Here is a 16,913-nt window from a genome sequence, read left to right as displayed (position 1 = left end):
GCATTTCACAAACTACACCATGACATGGTGATTAGCAACTTTGTGTGGACTGATTGGCATAATAATTAAGTAGATATACAGCAAGCTCCATTTCATATTCAAAGAGTGCTCATCAATGGTTCCTTATCATGTTGGAGAGACATCAAGTCCTTGCTCCTCTACTCTTTGCTATTTCACTAATGATTAGGATGATGAATCATAGGGAATGCTCATCAAATTTGCAGATAATAAATAACTGGGTGAGATAGCTTATTTCCTAAAAGATAGAAATACAGTAATAGTATTTAGTCAAAATCTCAAACAAATGATAATTATTAATAAATTTTAGTTTGCATCAATAGAATTATTTCCAAATCATAGGAAGTAACCATTCCACTTTGTTTTGCTTTGGTAAAAGTTCCAAAAAAGGGTATCATAACTAAGAAGGTCTCAGGTAAACACCTGCCTTACTCCCAATAGTGGGGGGGGGGGTTACACAGAAAAAGAAATATAATTCTTAAATGCTTAGCATGTAATAAGAATCTTAATCATAAAATTATTTTACAGCACAATCCTGTGCAAGATTAGGGGAAAACTATAACTTTGTTGAAAGAGTTTCTGCAAGGTTAGATCCAAGACAAGAAAACAGTAGATTATTAAAAGAGAACAGATTTGTTGATTCTTTTATGAGGGTTATTTTATTTTTAAGCATGGGCTTATAAGAATCTGAAGAAGCAGTTACTACAAGTATATATGTCCATTGAGTCATGAAGAATCAGAAGTGACTGAACAGTAACTTTTAAATGTTATTGGTTTTCTATAATAAAGCAGCAGTTCTGGTAATCCCACTAAATACATACTACAACTGATGACCGCTTCTGTCCCTGTTACTCCACAGGCCCAAAAGACTGGTACATCTCCAGGATGAGCTTGTACCGCATCACCATATTCTGGACTGGAAAGATCTTTAATTCCTAACAAACCTAAAATTGAAAAATGATAAAACTGTATTATTACTGAAGCAGAAATATGGAAAATCCAATTATGCTGGGAATGTTGTAAAACAGCAATAAACAGAAACACCGTCTAGATACCTACTCCGGAAAAAGCCCTCCTGAATTTTCATCCTTCCCACTGTACTCCCTAAACCTTCCATCAGAAATTCCATCTGACAACTCCCTAGTAGAGCATGGGATATGGCACAGAGAGTGATGATGGTGGGATACTGCTGCATGGGATACCGACATCCCGGGCACCACAACGCATGTCTTCCGACTCGTACTATGTCACATTGTATCCAGAGCATGGCAACTTAAAAGCTGTTCATTTTATTATAAGCTTAAAATAAAACAAAACTTAATGGCTCATTTACTCCTGTGCTTGTGTAAAGGAATTAATTGATCAGCATAACAAACGTGACATGTGATATATTTTTGGCCTGACCTTTTATTCTATTGGAAAAAATATGTGAAACTGAACCTCAGGGCAGATAGAGATCGTACTGAAAAGCCTGTGGCACTTAGAATAATAACAGTAACAACAACAATAATAATATTTATATGCTGTCCCAGTGACTCTGGACAGTTTTACAATTGTTAAAAACACTAGTGTGCCTCATAGAGGCTTCTTACCCAGCACTGGCTGGAATTACCAGTAGGACCCACTGCTGAATTCTTTTAAATCCTATTATTTGTGTACAAAGGCATTACAAAACTAGACTGTACACTGGTAAGCCAGACAAGCCCAAGGACTGTTACCTTTCTCTCTCACATATGCTTTGTATTATAGATCATAGAAATACAGAAAAAAATACACTGACCAGAAGAACCAATGTGAACTGGTGCTCCATGTGATCTTTTCATTGGATGGGTGATTTGCACACACTCCTTCAGTTTGTCTTTAGGAATATGTCTCATAGTTACTATTAGATTACAGTGAAAATATTCAGTATCACAGCAAGGCAGAGCAGTCTGGTAAAGTTTTCAAAAATGATCCAAGCATTAAGAACAGTCAGTGGAAACTGTAATCAAATCCTCATAATTATTACTAAGACACACACTAAGTAAACAGTGTATAATGCACAGGATGCACTCAGTGGATTTATATCTTACTCCAGGCTGTCATAATTCCTTATCTTCCTATGAATTGTCAGCTCTTCAAAACTTGCATTTCTTAGTCCTAATCCAGTTAAGGAAGTTCTGTGTAACTGGTTTCATGTTTTAAAAGGATTCACTTGAGGCTAGAATAGATGCATCAGCAGCAATTGTATGTATTTAAGTACAGAATTTGTCCATTTACTATACAATGTGGGCAAAGGGTACAGAATCCTCCTTCCTCCTCACAACCACAACTAGCTTCATGCTTTCTAATGTTTCCAAAGGCTTTTCTTCCAGGTAGAGGGCATCATACCAGAAGTGACACCTTCTGAGATAAAAGCAACTCGGAGATTGGAGGCCACAGGTCTAATCGTTGGCATGTTCAGCTGCCTTCACCCACATATCATCCACTACCACCTTTATGATTTGTATAGCATTATATTTAAGCTCATGTAATTACTACTGATAAATTTCTGTTTAGTTACATGGTCACAGTAACTAAACATTTAAACATTAGATAAATTAGTAACATTATATTAGATTTGTTATGTTTCCTAACAGTATTAAAGTATTATAGTTTTAAGAACATATTTTGCAGCTAAGTAAGAATAGTTAGATATTAATTGAGGTTCAGCCTGAAATATAAGATCTTCACCCCACAATAATGGGAAGTGAGAATACAGATTTAAATATTTCCTGCAATTAAATTAGTCTGAACATGAAAACGGGTAGTTAACCACATGCTGATCAGCTTATTCTTTTTGAAGGGTGGCAATAGGAAGGTACAAGCCTCTATTTGATTATTTGTCAGTCAAATAACGCTGGGCAGATTGAGTGCTTTATTTCTCCTGCTGTGATTAACATCTGATCAGCAATCTGAGAAATATTCTGTGAAGAAGTAAACCATTAAGAATGGGTTATCACTAACAGCAAAAACTACCAGATTGTGGCTAAAAAATTCAAATGACCACAATGTGGCAGCAAGGAGTTAAGAGTTTTCTATATCAACTTGCTGCCCTCTAGTGACTGTCTGCCACTAGACCATTCAGGTATGACCTAAATCATATCCCTTATGAATATACAGTGGAGGTGATAAACAGATTTAAGGGACTAGATTTAATAGATTTAAGAGACTAGATCTGGTAGACAGAGTGCTTGAAGAACTATGGATAGAGGTTGTACAGGAGGCAGCAACTAAAACCATCCCAAAGAAAAAGAAATGCAAGAAAGCAAAGTGGCTGTCTGATGAGGCTTTACAAATAGCTGAGGAAAGAAGGAAAGCGAAAAGCAAGGGAGGAAGGGAAAGATATAACCAACTGAATGCAGATTTCCAGAGAATAGCAAGGAGAGATAAGGTGGCCTTCTTAGATGACCAATGCAAAGAAATAGAGGAAAACAATAGAATGGGGACGACTAAAGCTCTCTTCAAGAAAATTGGAGATATCAAGGGAACGTTTTGTGCAAAGATGGACATAATAAAGGACAAAAAAAGGCAGGGACCTAACAGAAGCAGAAGAGATTAAGAAGAGGTGGCAAGAATATACAGAAGAACTATACAAGAAAGATCTTAATGTCCCTGATAACCATGATGGTGTGGTCACTGACCTTGAGCTGGACATCCTAGAGAGTGAAGTCAAGTGGGCCTTAGGAAGCATTACTAACAACAAAGCTAGAGGAGATGACAGTATTCCAGTAGAGCTATTTAAAATCCTAAAAGATGATGCTGTTAAAGTGCTGCACTCAATATGCCGACAAATTTGGAAAACTCAACAGTGGCCACAGGATTGGAAAAGGTCAGTTTACATTCCAATTTCAAAGAAGGGTAATGCCAAAGAATGTTCAAACTACTGCACAATTGCGCTCATTTCATGTGCTAGCAAGGTTATGCTCAAAATCCTACAAGCTAGGCTTCAGCAGTATGTGAATCGAGAACTATCAGAAGTACAAGGTGGGTTTCGAAGAGGCAGAGGAAGTAGAGATCAAATTGCCAATATTCACTGGATCATGGAGATAGCAAGAGAGTTCCAGAAAAACATCTACTTCTGCTTCATTGACTACACTAAAGCCTTTGATTGTGCGGATCACAACAAACTGTGGCAAATTCTTAAAGAGATGGGAGTACCGGACCACCTTACCTGTCTCCTGAGAAACCTGTATGTGGGTCAGGAAGCAACAGTTAGAACTGGACATGGAACAACCGATTGGTTCAAAATTGGGAAAGGAGTATGACAAGGCTGTATTTTGTCACCCTGCCTATTTAACTTGTATGCAGAGTACATTATGGGAAATGCTGGGCTGAATGAATCACAAGCCAGAATTAAGATTGCTGGGAGAAATATCAACAACCTCAGATATGCAGATGATACCACCCTAATGGCAGAAAGTGAAGAGGAACTAAAGAGCCTCTTGATGAGGGTGAAAGAGGGGAGTGCAAAAGCTGGCTTGAAACTCAACATTAAAAAAACTGAGATCATGGCATCTTGTCCCATCATTTCCTGGCAAATAGAAGGGGAAGAAACGGAAGCAGTGACAGATTATATTTTCTTGGGCTCCAAGATCACCGCAGATGGTGACTACAGCCATGAAATTAAAAGATGCTTGCTCCTTGGGAGGAAAGCTATGGCAAATCTAGAAAGCATATTAAAAAGCAGAGACATCACCTTGCCGACAAAGGTCCATATAATCAAAACTATGGTTTTCCCAGTAGTAATGTATGGCTGTAAGAGTTGGACCATAAGGAAGGCTGAGCGCCTTAGAATTGATGCTTTTGAACTGTGGTGCTGGAGAAGAATCTTAAGAGTCCCTTGGACTGCAAGGAGGTCAAATCAGTCAATCCTACAGGAAATCAACCCTGATTGCTCATTGGAAGGATATATACTAAAGCTGAAGCTCAAATACTTTTGCCACCTAATGCGAAGAGAGGACTCACTGGAAAAGACCCTGATGCTAGGCAAGACTGAAGGCAAAAAGAGAAGGGGAAGGCAGAGGATGAGATGGTTAGTAGCATCATCAATACAATGAACATGAATTGAGAAAACTCTGGGAGACAGTGCAGGACAGGAAGGCCTGGCGTGCTATGGTCCATGGGGTCACGAAGAGTCGGACACGACTTAACGACTGAACAAGTGATTGTCTGCTAGCTCTGATGAACAGCTAATGATACTATCTTCATTTATCAAAAGCTTATACAGTATGTTCTAAAGCAAAACTGAATTTTTGCTTTAGACTGCATGCTTCCTTCTCTATATCTTTTACCATTCATACGCAGCAGTTGCTAGGCTGTTAGAACTTTTTTGCATAGCTGGGGAAAGCTTCAGTAAGATAGGAAAAGGAAAAAAGGTGTTTCTGTAAGCTCTAAACAGCACAATTAGCTGGATTCTTGGATAGGACAACTTCTCCCACAGAATGGGCATGCACTGCAATATTTTTATTGCAGATTTCCATTTCTATAATGTCTATTTGTGACTAGTATACAGCACACTTTAGTGTCATTTTTAATTCGTTAATATTTACTTGTTTACTCATCGTACTCCTTGATAACTAATATGTTCACTTCCTTGGAATGGAACCGACTGGAACCACTATGTAATTTTTTCTTCTGTTCTTACCTTGTACATGCTTACGTTACATTTCTGTTCCACATTTCTTACAGGAATGCCAGCTTTCTGGAGGGCTTTTTCAAATGTAAAACTACAGCCTAGATAAAAGGTCACCATGTCTTTAAACTGTTCAGAATATTCTTTCAAATTTGTCAGAATTCCTGTGAATATTCCATGCTCATATTTCCTGTACTGCAAGCAGTCACTTCTGCAAAATGAATTAGCATTATCATTGGACTGGCCACCTGAGTTCTGGCTCTGTTTATCTACTTACTTCAGAGTAAGTGTCACTGAACTCAATCAGACATATTTTTGAGTAGAATGGATGCACTGTTGTGTCATCATTGATTATAATTTATGGATCAGTCTTTAGGATTAAAAGGAATTTGGTGTGTAGATGGTGAGAAATAGAATCCCACAGTCTGCACAAAAAACTGTATTTGTATTCTGTACTTTCCCGAGTCATGAAAAAACATTACAACTTAGTTTTATTTTAAATCTCTCTCTCTTTCACTCCACACATTTATGAAAACTGTGCAACCCTAAACTGGTTTTCAAAAATTAAAATGAAATAATAGAAAGCACTGATATTTCTGTAGTAAAGTAAATGGAATACACAGAAATGATAAATGGTGCTAAAACATTTCTTGATAAGTTCCAACACAGACAATGTAAGTCTATACATACCTTATATCAGAACTGTTGCTCAAGAAAGGACATTTCCATTCCCCTGGGGTACTTCTATATAGCAGGGGAAGTGGCCCTTCATTTGCTTGACAAAATTTTTCAAAGTCATCAGCAAAAGATTTGTGCATAATTATAACATTTGCCTGTATAAAGCCTGTAAATATTAAAAAGCAGAAGTATAATCTTCTACATGTTACTTGCTCAAATGAAAATATCATTTTTTGGATGTAATCAGTCATAAAAACGAAAATATACATTTCTGATATACTAATGTCTTGTCTTGCAAGATCACCTTTTGTACCAAATACCTCCTCCCATGTGCTTGCTTAAATATTTCCAATTATTCAGATTCATTGACAAAGGTACAGATAAATTTTATCTCACTTCTGTTTTCAGCAGAATTTTTAAAAAACATTTTATTTTACCTGGTCATCAATGCTCTTATATTCTCTGATTTGATAAAATTCAGTTTCACCTTAACAGTGACACAGATCAAGTGTGGAATGTAGATACAAGAGCCACATCTTAGCAGGCTACAGAAATCCTCTTTTGCTTCCACATAGTGGTGGTCTGTTCTTTGCAACCAAGATTTGATACCCCTATTTAACCAAACATTTTGAATTTTAAGATATAACCCTAAACTTACTAAGATTGGGTCCAACTCCTCATCAAATAGGCCCTACCTCCCTGTGGGGGGTTGGCAGGGAGGTTGGCAGGGAGGTACAGTGGGGGGTTGGCAGGGAGAACTCCAGGGCCATGAGAGCATGGTCTGACTGTGGCAAGGAACTGATCTCACCTTCTCCCAAACCCAGAGCACTATACCACTAGCCCAAGACAAAACCAGATCTAGTATGTAATCTCCATTGTGGGTTGGATCATTAATAATTTGGATCAGGTCCATGGGTTGCCATGGCAGCCAGGAACTCCTGAGCCACTTCTGACCCCATGTCCAATGAAGGCAGGCTGAAGTCCCTCAGGACCTAAGCGTGGGGAATTTTACTGCCAACTTGGCCACAGAGTCAAGGAGCTCAGGCAGGGACACTGCCATGCTGCAGGAAGAAGGTGAGCGAGCAGCAGACGCAACTGATCCCTATGCCCCAACCTCCCTAAAGGCCACCAAAGACTCATGGATAACCACAGCCACACCCCCAGCCCTACCCTGAAGTTGTGGCACATTTCCAAAAGAAGCCTGGCACGTGAAAGAAGGCCTGGCTGCACCAGCACAAAAGAAGGGCCTAACCCTAATTCTAACCCAGGTCCTTCTTTTGAGCTGCACAGCTGGGACCTTCTTTCATGCACCAGGCTTCTTTTGCAAAAGAAGGCCCTGGGCGAGGCCCCAACTGAGGCCCTGGCTGGCACACGAATGGAGGCCCTGGGTGGCGTGCAAACAGGTGCATTGGCATGAAAGAAGGTGGCATGAAAGAAGGCCCCAGCTGGTACAGTAGTGTGCAGTGAGGTGGCAGCAGGCAGGGCTGGGTGGCGGGGGCAGCTGGTGGGAGTGGGTGGGGGTGGCCAAAAGGGCAGAGATGGGGGGGAGATAGGCAGGTGGGGGGAGTTCAAGTGGAGACGGTCCCTTACCTTACCGAGGCTCAGGGCTGGGAGGGACCAAGCCAGGGATGGCTTGGATCAGTGTGGGTTCTTGCCTGACGACCGGTGGGATTCAGTTAACAACAGCAATGGGGACTGCCGGCATTTCCGTTGTAAAGTGATGTGGTCACGTGACATCACGCTTTGTGACTGCATCGCTTAGAGATGGAAATTCCAGCCCCAATTACCGTTGTTAATCAAGGGCTACCTGTGCTCAGAAGTAGCTGCTCCTCGTTTTGATTTTAAAACAGGCCAGGTAACATCCTGTTAAAGACTCTTATAAAATTCACAATAGAATAAAACATCCACCATTTTAAGATCAATACCATTACAGGAACAAAATCTTAGAGAGATGCCACCATATAGCATATTTGATGGAACACATTTAATCTGGCTTTTGAAAAAGTTCTGAATTTATTTAAATATAAACTATTAAGATATTTAGGGAGCTGTAATAAATGCCAAAAGTTACAGGTAAACCTGGAAGTTTGGCTTTAGCTTTTAATTCCTGTAGTGAATTATCCCATAATCTTTGTTTAATACAATGAAATGCTGATGTCATACTCTTGGAAAATAAATAATCAGGATCAATGCCAATCTGACTAATCTTTTGGGTAACCTGTTTAAAGCATGTATCTACAAAAGGTTAATTTGGGATTTCATGAAGCAATCCTTCCTTGTTTTTAAAAATGTATATTAGCAACCAAAATTTAATACTAAAAGACATCATCAAGGTGAGCCCGCACACCACAAATTCACCCTGGTGCCATCATAGAAAATGGGAATAGAGTGATAAGAAACATTCTACTGAACCAGATGAGACATAATGTTGAAATGCTGGACAAACGAACAAACAAGAAACCCTGCAATGACAGATCAACAAGGCAGGTTCTTTTCTTAAGTTTTCAGCCAGCCATAACTCTTAATCAGAATAAAAGCCTCACTCTATACTGAAAGATTAGTGTCTGGAGAAAGGTTGTAGGAAGAAAGACTGGGAGTAGCTTTGCTGCATCTGCTACTGTAAAGACAGACTGCACCAAAGGCAAAAACTGAGTTGTTAATGTTGCACTTGGATGACCTTCACCCCCTCCTCTTCTTAGTCTCTCCTCATTCCATGAAGTTGCACAATTCACAAAGAGCTGCAAAGTTCAAACTGCCTGACGCTTCCTGTTTTTCTTTAAATTTTACATAAAAATACCCTAAAACTACCATAGAGATTGGATGGTACACTGGATAATAATCAATGACAACCTATGGTTTCATACTGTAATTAAGGCACCGTTCCTTAATCAGTATTTAAACGCTGGTTAGCATTCAGAAGTCACGCAAGGCATAACCATAAAATGGCTTATTTTGCCATGTAAATGTAATAAATGAATATGCTAATTTATGTGAATTAGAGGGTAGAGAGTTAAGGCAACTTGAACTGGAATTTCTATGTGATGTTGATAATTTGAATGAACTATTTTTTTTAGGAAACATTTATATGAATTCATGAATGAATTAGTCTTCTGTTCAATCAGTTTACGTGTCATTTTGGAAAAAAAACCACCTATGATGTTCCTGTTTCATATTAGTTTGAAGTTGGAAGAATAAATAATTAAGAGGATGTTATGAAAAAAGCATAAAAGAAAATAACCTACCAAAATGGAGACAGATTTATTGCCTTCTGCATAGAAAGATGGGATGTGAATGGAATGGAATGGAATAGATAATACAGCCTTAAATTCATACCTAAGAAATAACGTTGAGCACAGTTAACTAGGAATTTCTCTGCAGTGATCAAATCAGCTAAAAATTCAAACACTGTAGTTGTCTTGTCTAAAAATTGACTAGATTTGCTAATTAGACAAAGCAGAATGGAATGCTCATTCATTCTTCCTCCTGGCTGCAATGGAAGGGAAAGTGTTCAAGTCTGGCACTTCAAATATGTATCTTCACGTAAGTCTATAATGTTGACTGAATGCTATGTCCTAGCCCATCTCTTCTTCTGTAATAAAACTGATTAATCGAAGCGAATATTTGTAGCTCAGGGTTGAACTGTGGAGTCCTTGTTGCTCTCTGAGCCTTGTTGTTTTCTTGTAGATGTTCTCGCAGAGCGCATCCACGAACACCAACTAGCAGTCAGAAGACACAAGGAGAACTCCTTAATCTTACAACACATGGACAGACTCAACCATAGTTTCAACTGGGAAACGGTGAGCATCCTAAACCAAGCCAAATCCAAAACGGCCAGAGAATTCCTGGAAGCCTGGCACTCAGACAAAGCAAACAAATCAACAGACACATAGAGCTAAACAACATTTACATACCATTCAAAAGAGACAATAGAAAAGCCAAAAGACCAGTACACTCCCTTACCAGCAATCAACACCCAGATATGCAAAAATCAACACTAGGATTAACACCAGATGAACCATCAAACAGCACAATGCACCCTAATCAAGGAACTATTAACTCAGCAATCAACCAAGCAGCAAACAACAGCCCAATCAAAGAACTCCCAAGGAGAGAACAACCGGTATATAAATAGAGCAAGGCCCACTCCCTCTTTGCACTGAAGATGTTGCCTAGTCTGGCAGTGAAATGTCTGCAAGAAAACAACAAGGCTCAGAGAGTACCAAGGACTCCACAAAACTGATTAGATTAAGAAACACAGGTCTATAAATTGAAATACTGGGAGCTGCATAGTATTTCCACTATAAATTACTTCTTAATGCACACCGAGGGCCCACCAAAAGAATCTCACCGATCTACATTTATACTGAGTATTTACCTTCTGCCAGTCCAGAGGTATTGCTAATATTGAGTTTATTTGATCGAATCAGATTTCTGACAGTCCAGGGAAGAAGAGTTTTCAAACCTCCCAGGAAAACCATCTCTTCATCCTGGAACAAGAGAAGACTATAATGATAGAAATTTAAACATCCAATTATTTTTGAGCTATTTTATAATTTTTGTTGATGAACAAAGTTTGGCTTTTAAATAGTGAATAGGCTCATTCTTCCACTTTATGGATATTCTGATTATTTTCTAAAGGAAATATGGCTTTACTATCTAATGAATTAGTTTTTAAAATGTAATATATTGGCTTATAACATTTCCACATATATGCATAGATTTATACTTATTTTAAAATATTACAGATATTAAAAATAGGATTATGCAGCACTCCTGATTAAGCCTTCAAAAGGAGCTTTGGAATGTGAAGGTATTCCAGACAGGTGCTTCAGGGTACACAATAACGTGAACATTTTGGAGATCAAATATGAAGCCTGGCACAGCCCTATTAAAATATAGTGGCATGGAATAAAACCAGTTATTGCCTTCAATTTTACAGTTAAATTATATTCTCATTCTCTCTCTCACACACTTTGCCCTTCCTTAACAATTTAAGATTAATTTCAATAACGTTTTCAACATTCTAGAAGCACTGGCTTCAGTATCTACTATTGGTAAAACATCAAAATGAAAGCTGGATGGGTAACTTTGGGCCAGTCACTCTCTCTCAGCCCAACTCACCTCACAGGGTTGTTGTTGTGGGGAAAACAGGAGGAGGAAGGAGTATTAGGTATGTCTGCTGCCTTGAGTTATTTATAAAAATAGTAAAGGCTGGATAAAAAATATAAACAAAAAACAAAAGCTCTAATGATCTTACCTCTAAGTTTACCTTTAATTCCATTGAAGCCATTAGTTCTAAGGAAAATAATTCCTGAAGGAGTAAGACTAGTTTAAAGCATGGAACATTCATTGGTGTTCTTTTAAAACTAATGAGTTAATATTTAATCCATAATTGGTTACATATTTCTAAAAGATGTTGAAAAGATTAACAATTCCTGGTATTTTTCCAAAGCCAGATACCAACTGAATATTATATTATATTCAGTTGGTATCTGGCTTTGGAAAAATACCAGGAATTGTTAATCTTTTTAACATCTTTTAGAAATATGTAACCAATTATGGATTAAATATTAACTCATTAGTTTTAAAAGAACACCAATGTTCTAGAACTATCTAGAATTTACACATTTTTTGCCAGATATTTTACATATTTAGGTGAAAAATAAGTGACACTGCTAGCAGTTCCAGCCAGAATGGGAACTGTAGTTCAACAAGGTCTAGAAAAGCATAGATTCCCACTCCTGTTTTAAAGAAGCAGCTGTACAGTAATCATTTCATCAATTACACTACCATGAGAAAAAGGGGGATGAGCAAATGATAACCCTACCTTTCAGGGCTCTCTCTGCTGATGCCCAAAATCCTCCATAGTGAATTAAATTTACTCCTTCTCTAATACCATCTGAGCTATTTTGGGTAACAGAATTGTAGCCCAAACTGGACATAAAACAATCCCAACATTTCAGAACTACCACAAATATGTTGGGGAGTGGGAGTTAATAAAACAGCCTAGTGAGTGACCAAAGAATGTTGCATGGTGATTGGAAAAGAGAAAAAAAGACATGGGGAAAATGGGAAAAAAGGGAAAAGGGAAAAATAAGATATGTCTAAAATCTATAACAGGAAAAATCTAAATCTAGAACAGGAGAATTTTACACAGGAAGACTTTGTTGCTAGTTCCATCTTTTGTTCTACTCTAATCAAATATTTTACGCAGAAAAACTGAATTTAGTTTCTTAAGTTTGAATGAATGAAGTTTTAAATGCTTATGGACAGGCCATGAATACATATTTTTACTCAGAATAAACATTTTGTAATCTATTGAACCTGTTGCTTTTCTATTTTTACACATTCTGAATTTTGGGTATCATGACTGCAACTCTGAATACAGTTTAGCTGCTTAAATCTAGTCAGAGTCAATGGGATTTAAGAAAGAAACTACAATCAGATGGTGGCTGTATCTTTACATGTTTTAATTTCAAAGAACTGTTCACAGAGCTCATATAAAATAGTTATTTGTGCTAAACTAATGAATTTCAATACTATATAGATGTACTTTCATAACTGGACTATAGGTGGAGTTCTAAAACTAAGCATGAACATTTGCTGTTTTTTGCTTATTCCAGATAAGACACATCTATCAAAATTTTCATTCGTCATGACTGATGTTTATTATATTTAAAATTGTTGCCCATAATACTGAGCTTTTCTTCCTTGCAGAACTAATCCATAATACTTTTTTCATACACGTAGCTTAAATGCATTCTCTCACTGAACCAAATGAATTTTCTATCTTGATTAAACTTACCCGAAAGGGGAAGTATATAATTTGTTGAATTTGTGAAACAAATTATATACTTCCACAGACAGATGAAACGCCTTCCTCTTAACACGGGTATGTTTATTTGTGGATATTGTTGCCACAGTATATATTTAATTGGCTTGTAAACTATTCCATTTCACTGACTTTGGACCTGCTGTTTTCTGCTTTTTAGCAGAAGTGATATTATTGTTAATGATTCTAAGATTACTCAATTTGATTTATGTCTTGTAGAATGGTCTCTTCTACACAAAATGCTCATGAGAAGAACCTAGAAATCCCATACAAAGTTCTGCAAAAAATGACTTCATTTATTTCAATATTGGGGAGTTTAAAAGATGAAACTTCAAATAAATATAACTTACAGACCAAAATTTTGATCTGCATTTTATAAAGGCTATTTTTTCTAGTGTAATTTTCTTTATTATTGCTTGCTTACTGGAAGAGTCTATAAGATAATTTTAAAATACAAACTCAAATTATTCATTAACATGTGATGCCTTTCAGAGATATGGTATCAAACACCTACTTTTGCAAGTTTCAAGCACAGTAACAGTTTGCACAAATTCAATACACAGTTTTCATAAAAATATATCACCATAACTATTTGATCAATACAGAAGTTGAATCCAATTTCAGGAGAATCCTGATGCCTTCTGCGAAGTATACCATAAGGTTCAAAGTATATTTTGAACCTAACCTCACTATTGGTATACATAATACACATGGGATAGTTTTTGGTAGAAGTGTAGGAAATAAATTTAATTCCAGTTCATTTGAATGACAGAGTTAAGTTCATGCTTAATAATTCCCATTGAACTCAATGTAACATTACAATGCTTTAGTTTGGCTGTACAGTATTATTAAAATTAAAATAGATGCTGTATCCAACACAGACAATTGAACCCTTTTGTTCAGCCATGCCTACAGTTGTTTCCTGAAATCAACAGCCCAGTACTGAGTTGGCATCTTGAAATCTGGGGTATTTCCAGATTATCAACCCTTCTACAATCCAAGTTGTTTGAGTTCACACTTAAAGAACTTGACTCAGACAATTATATTTTCAGACAATTAGAATGATACCGAAATGGGCATGTTGACATGTTAGTGAGTTTGCAATACTGGCAGAGAACTGATAGACAATCTTTCCTTTCCTGGCCAACAGATGAGCACAGAGATACCTCAGACTGATCAATTTGCTGATGAGCAAAGAGTTCTTTATCTTCCCCTTCAGGAAGAGAAGCTTTGCACTGGAAAAACCCTGCCCCTTTGTATAGAGAGTAAATACAGAGTTCTGTGTGCTAGTAATGGTAAAGAATAAACTATCATGTTCTTTATGTCTGTATATGTTGATTCCTTGAGTAAATCCGAAGTGTGGCCATCACTCAGCAAAATGAAAATGCAGACATTTACTGTTAAAGGAGTTCCCTTTGTAATAAATACATTGAAACTGCAACAGGAATAAGCCAGGATCTAATGCAAGAAGCAAACCCCCAGCAGTGGAATTATATGATGGATTCCACCCTCCCTCCCAATCCATGATCTGACTTGCATCCCCTCCTGGGCAGTCTTGGAAGTAGGACTTATTCCTTTAAAATGCTCAGTGTTGAAGGACAGACTGCATTTCTTGTTCCATTTGTTTTCCTCCCTCATGTGGTTCAAACTTTACAGCTCTGTTGCCGTAGATACTAACTTCTGCAGATATAATCGATTTGGTAAAAAACAGAAACCTTAGATTATCTGTTACTGTGATGAATAACTAAAAACATAGATACACATATTTCATAAATCTCTTTATCTAGCTGTATGTTTATCTAAAAAGACCTTAAAGTGGTAGTTGATTGAAAAGTTAAAATGCAGCAATCAGCATGGCTACAAAAAAATACTGTAAACAAACTATAGGCTGCATCAACAGAAGTACAAATTCCAAATTACAGGAAATAATAATTTATTCTGCTTTGGCCTACCTTAAGTACTGTGTTCAGTTCTAGACATTTTAAGAAGGATTCAGAGAAACTAGAACAGGTTCAGAGAAGAGCAATTAGACTGTTAACAGGACTAGAAACTAAGTCCAATGAGGCAAGATCGAAGGAACCGGGTACACTTAGCCTGTAGCCTTAGAGGGGATATGACAGCATTCCTCAAATACCTTTAAGAATGTGACAGACTTATCTTTTCAGAGTGTAGTTCACAAAGTAACCAAATTTAAGTTAAGGAAGACAGATTCCAACTGACTGTTCTGACCCGAGATAACTACTCAAAGTAGCCATTCTTTCCATGTTCTTGCACATTAAAAAAAAAAAAAAAGTTGGGGTGCTTTAATGAATAGCAGGTGTGCTGTGCTCATGCAAGTCTAAAGCACTTCTTCCAAATAATTTAAAGCATGTCCAGCTTATTTGTCTATTTATCTAGGCTGCTTTTACTCTGAAATATGTTAATACTATAGGTTAGTTCCAGGGATCATGTTATAGCAGCAGAACAAATTTTTAATACTTTCATACCTATCTTCCTCCTTTGGAGGCCTTATGGGATGCTCCAGAATGGATTTGTACATATCAAATGCTACAAAGAGAAATCCATTTACAATTTCACTGAATTTTTTCTTTGCACATCAGTTTAAACATACTTTGCTTGTATTTTTGCTAATTTACCTAACTAACAAAAGGTCTTTTCCAAAAAGGTTTAAAATCTTTATGCTCTACTGAGGCAACAATAAGAACAGCAACAACCAAAACTCATTTGTGGAGTATTGGATGTTCTCTGCTCATGAATTAACTTGATTTTTCTATCCTAATGCTCTGTCACTAGAAGCAAGGAAACTAAAATATCAACAGAGCTGTCATTTTAGTAGCTGAGATAATACTAATATTTGTATCAATGGCTAGTATTTGCAGGGAATGATGTTATGGATATAAACAGTGAAGCTACTAAAGTAATCCATGACAATAAGCAGCAATAAACCCATTATTTTGAGAATTCAGTGTATTCAATTGTTCTTTTGAACAAAAGATATACTAGAGAAAGAAACCAATCCTAATTTTAACTAAAAATCTATATATGTTTGATTCCAACTAGACTTTACTATGCAAGCAGTAGTATTTCCTTGTGTTGATGGGATGCAACATTTATCAAATACACATCCATCTATGTGGACTTCTCCAGCAGTGGCTAACTTCTGGAAGGCAAGTTTTGAGAATCTATCTAAAAACAGAACAATAATTTAGACGTATATTGAGCATAATATTTTATAATATTGAACATTCTGCCCCTGGAGGTGAGGCAGGCCCCTTTGCTCCCGGCCTTCGGGAAGAATTTGAAGACCTGGTTCTGCTGCCTCACCTGGGGTGGGAGGGGCAATAGCTCTTCCTGGGGGTGGCTGGCAGCGTAGAGCCCTCCCCAGTGAATGAGATCTTCGCCCCTTGAATTTTATATCTATTTTATTCTCTATTTATATTGCTTTATATTGTAATTTATATCTGTTATGGTTTTAATTGCGGGACGCAGTGGCGCTGCGGGTTAAACCGCTGAGCTGTCGATCGGAAGGTCGGCGGTTCGAAACTGCGCAGCGGGGTGAGCTCCGGTTGTTAATCCCAGCTCCTGCTCACCTAGCAGTTCGAAAACATGCAAATGTGAGTAGATCAATAGGTACCGCTTCGGCGGGAAGGTAACGGCGTTCCGAGTCGTCATGCTGGCCACATGACCCGGAAGTGTCTATGACAACGCCGGCTCCAAGGCTTAGAAACGGAG

The 16,913-nt window shown here is 37.6% G+C and overlaps 1 protein-coding gene across 1 annotated transcript in view; it reads right to left on the bottom strand.

The window, feature by feature from the left end:
- Nucleotides 1-11,712, bottom strand: part of DGLUCY (D-glutamate cyclase) — a 29,426-nt gene extending 17,714 nt beyond the window's left edge. The window contains exons 1-6 of the mRNA XM_063290228.1: nucleotides 11,607-11,712; nucleotides 10,725-10,836; nucleotides 6,362-6,515; nucleotides 5,684-5,882; nucleotides 1,799-1,949; nucleotides 840-962 (exon numbers count right to left, since the gene is read on the bottom strand). Coding sequence (XP_063146298.1) covers nucleotides 840-962; nucleotides 1,799-1,949; nucleotides 5,684-5,882; nucleotides 6,362-6,515; nucleotides 10,725-10,836; nucleotides 11,607-11,699 — 832 coding nt within the window. The 5' untranslated portion in view covers nucleotides 11,700-11,712. The remainder of the gene's footprint in view (nucleotides 1-839; nucleotides 963-1,798; nucleotides 1,950-5,683; nucleotides 5,883-6,361; nucleotides 6,516-10,724; nucleotides 10,837-11,606) is intronic.
- Between the last annotated feature and the right edge of the window lie 5,201 nt (nucleotides 11,713-16,913).

The sequence above is a fragment of the Candoia aspera genome, chromosome 1 (assembly GCF_035149785.1).
Source record: "Candoia aspera isolate rCanAsp1 chromosome 1, rCanAsp1.hap2, whole genome shotgun sequence".
Lineage (NCBI taxonomy): Eukaryota > Metazoa > Chordata > Lepidosauria > Squamata > Boidae > Candoia > Candoia aspera.
The sequence above is the reverse complement of the archived record's forward strand: the minus strand, read 5'-3'. Positions and strand labels throughout refer to the sequence as shown.